At 42.3% G+C, this 12,473-nt stretch overlaps 1 protein-coding gene across 1 annotated transcript; it reads left to right on the plus strand.

The window, feature by feature from the left end:
* Positions 1-886: 886 nt before the first annotated feature.
* LOC306924536 (gamma-enolase-like) lies at positions 887-11,300 on the plus strand (the record flags this gene model as incomplete). Its single annotated transcript, XM_079503087.1, has 12 exons — positions 887-971; positions 1,942-2,037; positions 2,167-2,225; positions 3,048-3,117; positions 4,113-4,246; positions 5,321-5,543; positions 6,068-6,265; positions 7,924-8,000; positions 8,789-8,913; positions 9,293-9,401; positions 10,076-10,134; positions 11,231-11,300. 12 exons carry the CDS (start codon positions 887-889, stop codon positions 11,298-11,300), a joined length of 1,305 nt encoding a protein of 434 aa, XP_079359213.1.
* Between the last annotated feature and the right edge of the window lie 1,173 nt (positions 11,301-12,473).

Consider the following 12,473-nt stretch of genomic DNA (forward strand, 5'->3'; position numbering starts at 1 on the left):
TAACACGCACAGCCAGGTAACATCATAAATTAAAATGTGCTTGCATGGAGCGGGATGACAGGACAGTCATGTAATGTGTATTCATTATTAGCAGCGCTTGAAGATATGTAGCCTAGTCTGTGTGTGCGTGGGAGTGATAGCCTATGTTTCACTGCATGTGCTCGCTCGCTCGGTTCGGGATGCATCTGATCTGTGCCACGGCGCGTTTCATTCCGAAGCATGGATGATGCGTTAGTTAGTGTACTGTCACTGTGTGCTAGGTTACAACTCCCATCAGTTTGCTGCTGCTTGTGCGTTGATATAGGACATTTCATCATCACCAATATGCCACCAAAATTAAAATACCATAATTTAGAACGGGTGCGTTGTTGGAATGGTGTAATCATCGTCAAAGTAACAGTTTAATAGCCTACTTGACATTTAGAGGTCATTTTTCGGTGTCTCCTTGTCCTTTTCTGTCTCTTCTTTCTTTATTTTCGTATATTCTATATGTAGCCTATCTGCTATTCAGAAAGATAAATATTCTCTCTCTGTGTGTGTGTGTGTGTGTGTGTGTGTGTGTGTGTGTGTGTGTGTGTGTGGCCTACATGTGAGAGAGAGACACACATCTCTCTCACACACACACACACACACACACACACTGTATGTGATGTGACTCATGATCATGACATGTTTACTTGCCCCCCCCGTGTGTGTGTGTGTGTGTGTGTGTGTGTATGTGTGTGTGTCTGTGGTGCGTGTGCAGTCTGTGCATGCATGTGTAATGCAGTAATGTGTAGTAGCTAGCTCTACATGTAGGCTGGTAAAAATACCTTTGTGCTGCTGTGACATATAGGCTACATATTTATAATGTATTTCAATGAGGCCTTGATGTGTGTCTGACAGAATGTCTATAGTCAACATTGTTGCCAGGGAGATCCTAGACTCCAGGGGAAACCCTACTGTGGAGGTCGATCTGCATACAAGCAAAGGTAAGGTGAAAAAAAGGCATTGTTCCCTTACATACTGTACATTAGACCAGTGGTTCTCAACCTGTGGGCAAGAGGATTTTGCAAGTGGGCTAGAAACTAGAAAGATGGATTGATTGAATATGCATTATTAACATTGTTTCATAACAGTATGGCATTACTTACTTACTCCTCTTCGTACCCTATGGGGGTGGTTACATAATGCTTCAACGAACGCTCTCCATTGCATCCGATCCCTGGCAGCATGCTGCGCCTCTCCCCATGATGACAGCTTCATCTGTTCCACTTCTTGTGTCACAGTTCTGCGCCAGGTGGTTTTGGGCCTCCCAGGTTCTCTTTTGCCTGGTGGTGTCTTATCTTAATCCATTGAGACCTGGAACGCATCCATGTCACGTTAGCGTTTAACCACATTAACCATTAATGCCACATTTGTGATGTGATGTCCTGCTCCATTCTCAGCACATGTCCAAGACATCTCATAATGGCATAATGTGTAATTTCCTTGGCAATGGTGATGCTCTGGCTCCCTGCTTTGTTTGTACAGTTCATTATTGGAGATTTTTATTCTGTCAAAAGATCTTGCATATGTCGTCGGAGGCATCGGTTGTGGAACACTTCCATTTTCCTCACGTCTGTTTTGAGTATGGCATTGTGTTCCACTAAATACATAAACATTCTCTGAAATTGCACATCAGACCACTGTAAGATTTTCCAGTGTGCCCTGATCCAAAAACGGTTGAGAGCCACTGCGTTAGTGGTTCATTTTTGTTTTAGTGACATGTTGTTAACTTCATCCTTCATACCTTTCCCAAATGTTATGGGGATTTGAAAGAGAGATCGTCTTGTCACAAGAAGTCTGCTTCACTGACACGTGGGCCAACGGCACAAGTTTTTGGTGGTGTAAAAAAAAATAACTTTGTGATGTGAAATGCTTTGAGCTTTAGATTTGCTATTTTTGGCCCACCGTCTCCAGGCCTTTTCAGGGCAGCAGTGCCCAGCGGCGCATCCACTGGTATCTATGAAGCCCTGGAGCTCAGAGATGGAGACAAGCACCGCTACAAGGGCAAAGGTCAGTGCCGCTAACATGGTTTTGTACTCCCCTCTTTCTATCTGTTTGTGGGATTTCTTGTGGGATTTTGAGACATCATAATGTGGGATGGCAAACAGTTCTGACATGCCTTTACCTCTGCCTGTCAAGGTGTACTGAAGGCTGTTGGTCACATCAATGACACCATTGGTCCAGCTCTCATCCAGTCAGTAAGTTGGCTTTCATGTGTATAGATGCACCGCATTTATTCGATTATTTTAAAACCTTTTTACTGAATGTAAGTGAATGAAGTGGCGTTTGGCAGTTGACTGGATAGTGTGTCGGCTACATAATCTCAACATCCCTGGTTCGGATACAACTTCCAAAATTAAGCATATATACTACCATCTCACTGTCCTTGCTCAACTGTGTCTCCTCTGCAAGTTTAAAATAATAAAATGCAGAAACCTGCCTTAAAGATTTACAAGCTGGCCTGGGCCATGGCTCAGTGGTCCAGGCACCTTGGCTGGTAATCCAGTCTGGCAGTGTGCCGCGGGTTCGACTCCTGATCCCGACTGCCTTCACTGCATCTCTCGCCCCATTTCCTGTCAGCCTACTGTCTGTCCCTCCATACAAAATATATATAAAATAAAGGCGAAAGCCACCAAAAAAAACATTTATAAAAAAAAGGAAAAAAAGATTGACAAGCCACAGACAACATGAGGCCAAGTGGATACTTTATACTGATGACATCCTGTGTCTCAACCTTCATCATATTACACAATGTGGACAAGTGAACATGTGGACAAGTGTAACATTTACACGGATAAAATAACTATGGAGAGGAGTAAAAAGGCACACCTCATAGAATTAGGAAGTAGGCCATACGGCTCCTAGAAAGGAGAGGAGATGAGAAGGATGAGACGGGACAGGGCTGTCTATTTTTAGGTTAAGTATGGTAGGACGAAAACAGAAAACACAGCAAAGGGTAAGGAAAAGAGTGTTTTAAAGGACAGAAGGTTGGCTCTGTGAAATATGTCATTTTCTTTCAGGGGATAAGTGTGGTGGAACAGGAGAAACTGGACAACTTGATGATCGAAATGGACGGCACTGAGAACAAATGTATGTATTACAAAAATATAATCTCACTAGTCATTTTACCAATACTTTGGGTCTGATTAAACTATTGTGCAATAGAGCACCGAAGTCCTGACGTCACTGCCCTCTACTACCAGTAGAGGGCAGTGAGCGCCATGGTTCATGTATCTTTTTATAAGCATTGTACTCTCCATAGGGGGATTTTAGATCGCCTCATATAAGAACTGTGTTTGAAAAATAAACCGATCACCCCGGCCTTTTCACTCATATGGATATGAAGCATCGACTGAAGGTGGAAATGTACAAATATACCCAAAGAGTAACAAAATAAGCGTTAGAAACGAGCCAAACAACCCAGAGACTACATTTCCGGGTAGGCTGCTTCTGCCCGCAGCCCGTCGCACAACAGAAACTGAACGTTAATTACGTTTATTTTAATTTTTATTTTATTGATATATAATGTATCGTGGTTAGTACGAGTCGAGTCACCACCAGCTGAGCTTACGTCAACGAGGAATCTCAGGAACGCAATATATTGACAGCTGGGCGTGACGTATATGCTCAGCGACATTGCATTCATATGTAGTTTCAAGGCTTTTGTGGTCACATTAATTCCATTTTCTCTAGAAACTGGCTGTATCAAATATGAATGGACATCATTAACGACGCACAGCCACTCCCCTGACAGAAACGCTGAGGTGGTCGGTTTATTTTTCAAACACAGTTCTTATATGAAGCGACCTAAAATCGCCGTTTGGGGATCTCAATGCAAATAAACAAATACATGAACCTGGAGATTGACGACCTCTACTGAAAGTGACGTCAGACTTCGGAGCTCTATTTAGAAAATACAAACCATATCACTGTCATAACTCATAGTCATAACTACAATGGCACACAGCTATTGCAATAGCTTTGCAATAAATGGTTTATGGTCAATCTGAGCTGAAGTGTCTCAATGAATGAACTAACATTCAAACAACAAACAACACATGTGTCTCTTTATGTACATCCTCCAGCCAAGTTTGGGGCCAATGCTATCCTTGGCGTATCACTGGCCGTATGCAAAGCAGGTGCAGAAGAGAAAGGTGTCCCATTATATCGTCACATCGCTGACTTGGCAGGAAACACAGAGCTGATCCTTCCTGTGCCTGTGAGTCTGCATTTTTATTTTTCATAATTAGGTGCACATGAATATCATCACAGCACTAGCCTATAGCTCTGGCCATCATACTTGTTGAGAGCTTGTAGATCTGCTATTTTTGGCCCACCACTCTCCTGTCTGTCTCTCTTAAAGTCATTGTGGTCCTACTCTCTCGAATTCTCTACCACTATTAGGGTCTGCTACAAGTTACAACAGTGTGTGTAGCTATGTTTATGTGTTTATTGTGGTTATAATGTTTTTGTTGTTGTATTGTAATTCATTCATATGTTTCCATGTATCTACTCTATGTACTCTACTCTCTACGTATGTAATAACCTCTGTTTTATGTTTTGTCACGTTTGATCTCTGCTGTTTTGTTATTGATTTATCTTGAAGCACATTCGAGTTTACGCCTCTCATGGAATGTGCTATATAAATATATTAGACTTGACTTGAATGGTTATTGGTGATGTATTAATAGGTGTTCTAGAAATGGATGCTTATTTTATGGTTTGATTGCGAGTCGACCGTAGGTCGCAGATTACCATGAAAACCTAGCTGCAAAACCTGTTGGTCGCCCTTTAGGTATATAGCCTACTCTATAGTGTCATGTAATTTGAATGAAATTACAAGAGTTGAAAAAGCTCTTGCCAGGTATGTTCCCCATATGAGGAATTGGTGGAAAAGGTTGGTGCATTACACTGAAGCAACATTTTAAGAACATTTTATTTGATGTATTTTATGTTTTATGTATTTTTAAGTACACATCAAATGTACTCACACATGGTAGCGGTATAAATTGATGTAATGTGGAAGCATACATAGCCTTAACGACATTAAACCCTCTATACTTAGTAAAACTGAACTGAGTTTCAACTGTGACTGAGGTTTTCTTCTTTATCTTATTAGACAATTGTCTAATGTTTTTCCCTTTCTCCCAAATTCAGAAATTCTGGTTCGCTGTTTTTTCACTCTACATCAAATCTCTTCGCCAGATCGGTTATATGTGTCCCACTGTCCCCCCAGAGCAGGGATGCTGGGGTTCAAGTGGGTACGCTTAACAGATACCTCCACTGTCCTCAGGCTTTCAACGTGATTAACGGGGGTTCCCATGCGGGGAACAAACTGGCTATGCAGGAGTTCATGGTACTTCCTGTAGGGGCGGAGTCTTTCCGTGATGCTCTGCGTGTGGGGGCGGAGCTGTACCAAACACTGAGAGGAGTGATTAAGGAGAAGTATGGTCAGGATGCTACCAATGTAGGAGATGAAGGGGGATTCGCCCCGAACATACTGGAGAACAGTGAAGGTACAGTAGTAAGACACAAAACGTCCCACCTATTCCCGAATCCCACCCCTGAAGATGAATAATCGTACCTGTTTCTTTGGTGGGTCATCTAATAACTATCTAATATCATAATATTAGATGGTGGTTTGACCCTCTGAGCTAACAGGAGGATGTATAAATATATTCATGAAATGCATAATGTCTCAGACATGTACAGTATGTGATGTTACGTATATGTGAGATAAGACACATTTCTATTGTAATAATAATAATAATAATAATAATAATGGATTTTATTTATAATGCACTTGACATTTGTGAAAATCTCAAAGCGTCTGTGTGATTTCACAATGTGTGTAATTTGGCAATAAATGTATCTCATCTGAATCCCTAAAATATGACCTCCACAGGGCCTATCCTAATTTATACTTAGTTGAGAGCCGTATATATGTATGTGTATGTAATGGCATGAAGATTTGAATTGCCATAAGTAACAATAAAGTTGTCTTTTTTCCTCTGCTATATGTCTGGCCTGTTACCTCTAGCCCTAGAGCTTATAAAGACGGCCATAGACCTAGCAGGTTTTACAGACAAGGTGGTGATAGGAATGGATGTCGCTGCCTCTGAGTTCTTCATTGAAGGAAAGTACGACCTCGACTTTAAGTCTGTGCCCAATGCTGCCCGTCACATCAGCGCCCAGGAGCTTTCTGCCATCTACCAGGACTTTGTCAACAACTACCCTGGTGAGAGCAGCTGTATGATACTGTAGGGTGGTAAGGTGACTTGCACGGCTCTGTATGTCTCTTCTCTTCTCTTCTCTCTTCTCTTCTCTCTTCTCTTCTCTTCTCTTCTCTTCTCTTCTCTTCTCTTCTCTTCTCTTCTCTTCTCTTCTCTTCTCTTCTCTTCTCTTCTCTTCTCTTCTCTTCTCTTCTCTTCTCTCTTCTCTTCTCTGCTCTACCTTTCTCTTGTCTTTTACCCTCTCCTCTTCCATCCTGGACTTAATGGTGGCATAAAGGTAATTTAATTGCACACACAGATGATAACAAAAGCATAAAGGGAAAGAATATTCAGCCAAGCAAAGTTGTTAAGGACCTGCACACGCACGCGCACGCACACACACACACACACACACACACACACACACACACACACACACACACACACACACACACACACACACACGTGTGTCCCTTGGGGACAGGTTCTTGACTCAAAGTGTCAGTGTTAATGGTGGTCTCAATTACTGGCTGTAAATGGACACATCAGCCCATCTTTCATATTTCACTTCTCGTAGAGAAGGAGAGAGAGAATGAGAGAGTGAGAGAGATGACTTCTCGTCTCCCTCTCTCTTGCTGACACTTGGGTGCTGTTAAAGAGGTTTTAATTATGCGCTACAGTGCACATTTGGCAAGATGAGAACCACTCTGATATCGCTCTTTAACCCATCAATGGTCCGTTTCCCTACTTATGTGTGTGTGTGTGTGTGTGTGTGTGTGTGTGTGTGTGCGTGCGTGCGTGCGTGCGTGCGTGCGTGCGTGCGTGCGTGCGTGCGTGCGTGCGTGCGTGCGTGCGTGCGTGCGTGCGTGCGTGCGTGCGTGCGTGCGTGCGTGCGTGCGACGTGTGCTTGCATGTGTGCGTGTGTATGTGTGAGAGAGTGTGGGCGTGAAAGGCTTTATGAGGGACTGGCACTGGCCTCTCAGCCCCATTAGCCTGCTGGTCAGGAGGGTAAATAATGAAAGAGTGCAATAAATTATAGTGTGTGCAGGCACACACACACACACACACACACACACACACACACACACACACATACACACACCTGCGTGCATGCATGCACATGTCTTACATGACACTATAATGGGGTGTGCAATTAATGTTGTATTAATTGTATCAAATGTAGCCTCAGCCATAATAGGATCCATTTCGATATCGGCATAAGTTAATATTGGAACAGGATTTTAAGCAAAGTGCACTGAAATAATTGAGCAATTTTTTTTTCCAGTACTAATATTTCCAAAAACATTTTCAAGACTTTTGAAAATAAAAATAGGGCTTAAGTGCTCAACAACCTTCTCCATCTACCTCCCTCCAGTGTTGACACAAGTCATTTTACACTTGGTTGCATGCTGAAAATAGCCGATCTACAAGTTCACAACAGCGTGACGGGTTGTGAGCTTGTAGATCGGCTATTTTCAGCAAGTGTAAAATCAGCCATTACGATGGCATCAAGGTCCAAAAAAATGCATTTTAGTCGACTAAATAAACTGTCGATTTACACACTAAAACATTCCAGGTGACTAAAATGTGACTAAAACTAAATGAAAACTATTCAAATGACTATGACTAAAACTACAATCGAAATTTGCTGTCAAAATCTACAATGCCTCCCTCCCTCCTTCAGTGGTGTCCATAGAGGATCCGTTTGACCAGGATGACTGGCCAGCTTGGACACAGCTCACTGCTTCTGTGGGCATCCAGGTACTGTACAGCAACAGCTTCTGATTGGCTGGGACTGTCTTAGTTCAGCCTGTCCTCAAATGACATTGGTTCAAAACAGCACCATTGAAATAGAGAGTTATGACACTCTCATAGACATACTGTAATGGGAGAATATTCGTATAATATTCAATCATTTATTGCCCAAACCAACTTACAGTTGATTCGGAATTTGTTTCACTGTACTCAGTGATAACAACAAGAACAAGAAGAATGCAGAAGTAATGCTTTCCCTGGGGGCGAAAGACACTACTTTGAAGCCTCTTAATGAGTGTTTATTATGAAGCATGCTCGAACCACATGATGGCATTGTGGCGAGATCAGAGACTCAGGAAACTCTCTCTTTCAACGGGTCTGGCACATACCGCTGGAACTTGTTAATCAGTAGAGTAGAATTGAACAGCTCATGAAAATACATTATGTAGCCTTTTGTTAGATTAACTTTATTAGATTTTAGATGCTCCAATCCGATATTGTTAACTTAATTGTCAATCAACCAATGGCATCTATCTATTCTTTACCATGATCAATTGTCAGTAATTTTGTTAGAGGCATTATTTTTATTTGAATGCCGTTTGACACTCTATAGTTGCCTTTATCATACACCTTGGACAGAATGTTATTGATTAACCTCAGGTGACAGTTTCTGTTGTACTTGTTGTAGCTGACAGCTCTCTCTCTCTCTCTCTCTCTCTCTCTCTCTCTCTCTCTCTCTCTCTCTCTCTCTCTCTCTCTCTCTCTCAATGTTCTTTGTTGTGTGAATTTTCCAGGTGGTGGGAGATGACCTGACTGTCACCAACCCACGCAGAATAGAGCGTGCCCTGGAGGAAAAGGCTTGCAACTGTCTGCTTCTCAAAGTCAATCAGATTGGCTCTGTGACTGAGTCTATCAAGGCGTGAGTTGAAACCAAGCTTTTTCTGTGTTCTTGTGTGTGCGTGCGTGTGCATATACGTGAGATAAGATAAGAACTTAATTGATCCCGCAAGTCGCCAAAGGCAGCATAACAGCGTAAGATACAGTTACAGGGTAAGAAAAGTACACTTCATGCATGCATAATGCAGGACAAAAATAAATAATAAGAGTGCACACAATAACCATATCAGATAGTGTCCTGTAATTAACTGGTCTACTAGTCTATTGTGTGGTGTAAGTGTGATAATGATGTAAGTTGCACTATGACTTATACCAGGGGTTCTCAACCTGGGGTTCGCGACCCCAAAAACGTTGAGAACCCCTGACTTATACTATGAGTATAATTATTGCAATGCTCTCAGGTGTAAGCTGGCTCAGGAGAATGGATGGGGGGTGATGGTGAGTCATCGCTCAGGAGAGACAGAGGACACTTTCATTGCCGACCTGGTGGTGGGCCTCTGTACTGGACAGGTAGCGTGCCGTCAACATCACACAACATCATACAGACAGATGCAGTATTTTGTGCACACTAAATAGAACACAAATACACATACACAATACATATGTGTTTGGGCTGGGCACAACTTCTGCAACTCCAGTGCCCTTTGCGTGCCAGGGATGATGATGGCACTGTAAAACCTGCACGCACTCTATTAGGACAAAAATAGTCTAGTACATTTCTATACTCAGATCAGATTAATAGTTAATATCTATGTGCAGAGTTCTTAGGGGTCAAAACACCTGTAGACCGACTAGGTCTTCATCAGGCAAATGATTTGCCTGATGAAGACCTATTTGGTCGAAACGTTGCAATTTGTTTCCTTAAAATAAAGTAAGTCTCGGAGCTCTACAAACTGGTGTGCGGATGTTCTTCCTCTTCCTTGATGTTTTGCCTTGATGCCTGACATCCAGCACATGGCCTGAATATAGGCCAGGTGCACACAATCTTCTCTGTGATTTATTCTACTATTGTCTTGTAGTCACTGTAAGTCCCTAAAATATGTAAAATGTTATCATTGTTTTACTCTCTTGAAGTCCTGATTATATTATATAAATACTAATCATAGTCATCCAGCATGCAATGTAAAATGTATCAATATATTATTCCCTTATTTGTTGCATTTTTTGGATGCCACTCACTTCAGATCAAGACCGGGGCTCCATGTCGATCAGAACGTCTGGCCAAATACAATCAACTCATGAGGTTGGTATTGTTGCCAATGTGCCATGCTGCAATGTACTATAGGCCTATACTGTATGTAGGCAGGTTAGGAGAGTTTTACTCTATGTACCGTAGGCAGGTGAAGACAGTTGTACTGTATGTAAGCAGGTGAGGAGTGTTATACTGCACAAATCGCATACATAATGTCTTGAAAGAATAAGCCATAATGTGACAGAGAGTACCCCTATTGGCCTGAATATAAGACTATGTTTTTTTTCTCCAATGGAAATATCCTAAAAAACGTGGTCGTATTATAATCAGAGTCATCTTATATTCGGGACAATGCGGTATGTTAGACGTGGCATGTTGGTTAACGCTGTTACATTACACCACAGCAAGGTCAAAGATTCAAATCCCACTGGGCGTCGACTGGGAAATGTATCCAAGCCCCCTACCAATTTTCTCCCCAATTCAGTCATTATCAATTTCCCCCATGTTTGTCTCTGTTAATGATGCCAACCCCTACTGTTTAGTCTGGGGAGGGTGTATACTGTATACAACCACATGTCTCCCCCTACACGTGGAGTCGAGTCGCTAGCTGCTTCGTTTCACCCGATAGTGAGAAGTGTCACTGGGAGGACGTGCTGCGTGTGAAGGAGCACACTATCCCTCCCTGGTGAACAGTCGCGCCAACCAACCTGTAGGAGTTGCTAGTGCAGCGACAGATAACCCCCTCCCTAGCAGAATGAGAACGAAAATAAAAGCCTGCAGGGTGCTGAGGCTTCCGGCTTCCCACCCACAGACGCGAGTGCCTAATCTGGGTCACTATATATTCTCTAAATATATTGTTATTTTCATCAAAGAGATTTGGTGTATAACTGTATATTGGAGGGAAATACTGGTGGACCTTCGGAACACCGGTCAACTTAGTAAGTGGTGAATCCACAATGTCTCAGTAAAGATGTGAAGGGTGGAGGGCCAACATTACAGGTTTTATGTCACTTATCTAATTGTACTCATCTTTCCTCCTTTCTTCATTGTTCCCTTGTTTCTTCCTTGTTTTTTCACCGTCCTTCATCCACCTTTCTGTTTATTTTCTGATCATTTTTCTTATTTGTCACATCACACTCCCTCTCAGGATTGAGGAGGAGTTGGGTGACCAGGCGCGCTTTGCTGGGCACAACTTCCGCAACCCCAGTGCCCTTTGAGTGCCAGGGCTGGTGGCAGGGACAAGCACACGCACACACGCACGCACGCATGCGCGCGCGCACACGCACACACACACACACACACACACACACACACCACATCATGAGATCCTCACAGACAGATCTACGAATCTCAAAAACTGCTCTAAGAACACTAAACTATCGTAAATCACATTAAGATAAATTACTTTTAAAATCACAGAAATGCTCTCACAGCTTGTAGTCGATATACTGAGACTTCGACGGGTCGCTGGACAAACTGGCTACAGCTGATTACAGCAAAACCTGGACACAAATACAGGGGGACAATTGAGTGTTTCTCCTCACTGCACACACCAGCACTTTCCTCTTTCCACTGTTCAAGTCCTTTTCTCTCTCTCTCTCCCTTCGCTGATTCGCCTTCCGTCTCTGTGTGACTCTTCAGATTTTTCTTTGTGTCCTACTGTTCTGCTCTCTTTGTCCTCTTCTCTTGCTCCATGTGGGAAACCCCCCCAGTAGCTAGTCACTGCAGGACTATATCTGTTGCTACTTCAGTCCAAGGTTTAAAAATGTCAAAACGTCAATAAAGAAATGGAATTCTTAAATTCAAAACATAATTGCATGTGTATTTCTTCTGCTGAAAATGATCACTCAAATCAATCAAATCAATCAATCAATCAATCAATCAAAATCATTCAAGCCTTTATGTAAATCCAGTTATGCGATTTGTGGTGGAATTAAAAGGATTGACCTCACCACTACCCTCAGACAGATTATCCTGTGGCATGTTGGCATTAAGTATTGTAATTATTATAATAATGCTCCCAATAATCATATCCATCTAGGATACACTGAGCAACAGATGATGTCCTCTGGTGTTAGAACGGTGATTATAGCTTTCTCTTTTATGACGACCATGCAGTCTTATGCAAACTGCAAAGGTTTTGGGCCTAAATGTCATTTAGATAGCATGTTATTTAGACAGACTATAGTTTATATAGTTTCAATGTACAGATTGTTATATCTTTTTGAAAAATGAGCATGGTTGCTATGTTCACCTGTTCACCCGGGTGTGATTTCATTACGTCAGAAATGATTTCATTACGTCAGACAGGCTAAGACCTTACACCACTCAGTTCACACGGGTGTGATTTTTCCTATAGGCACTACAATGTCTATGCATTTTATATGTGT

Source organism: Electrona antarctica (assembly GCF_951216825.1).
Source record: "Electrona antarctica genome assembly, chromosome: 6".
NCBI lineage: Eukaryota > Metazoa > Chordata > Actinopteri > Myctophiformes > Myctophidae > Electrona > Electrona antarctica.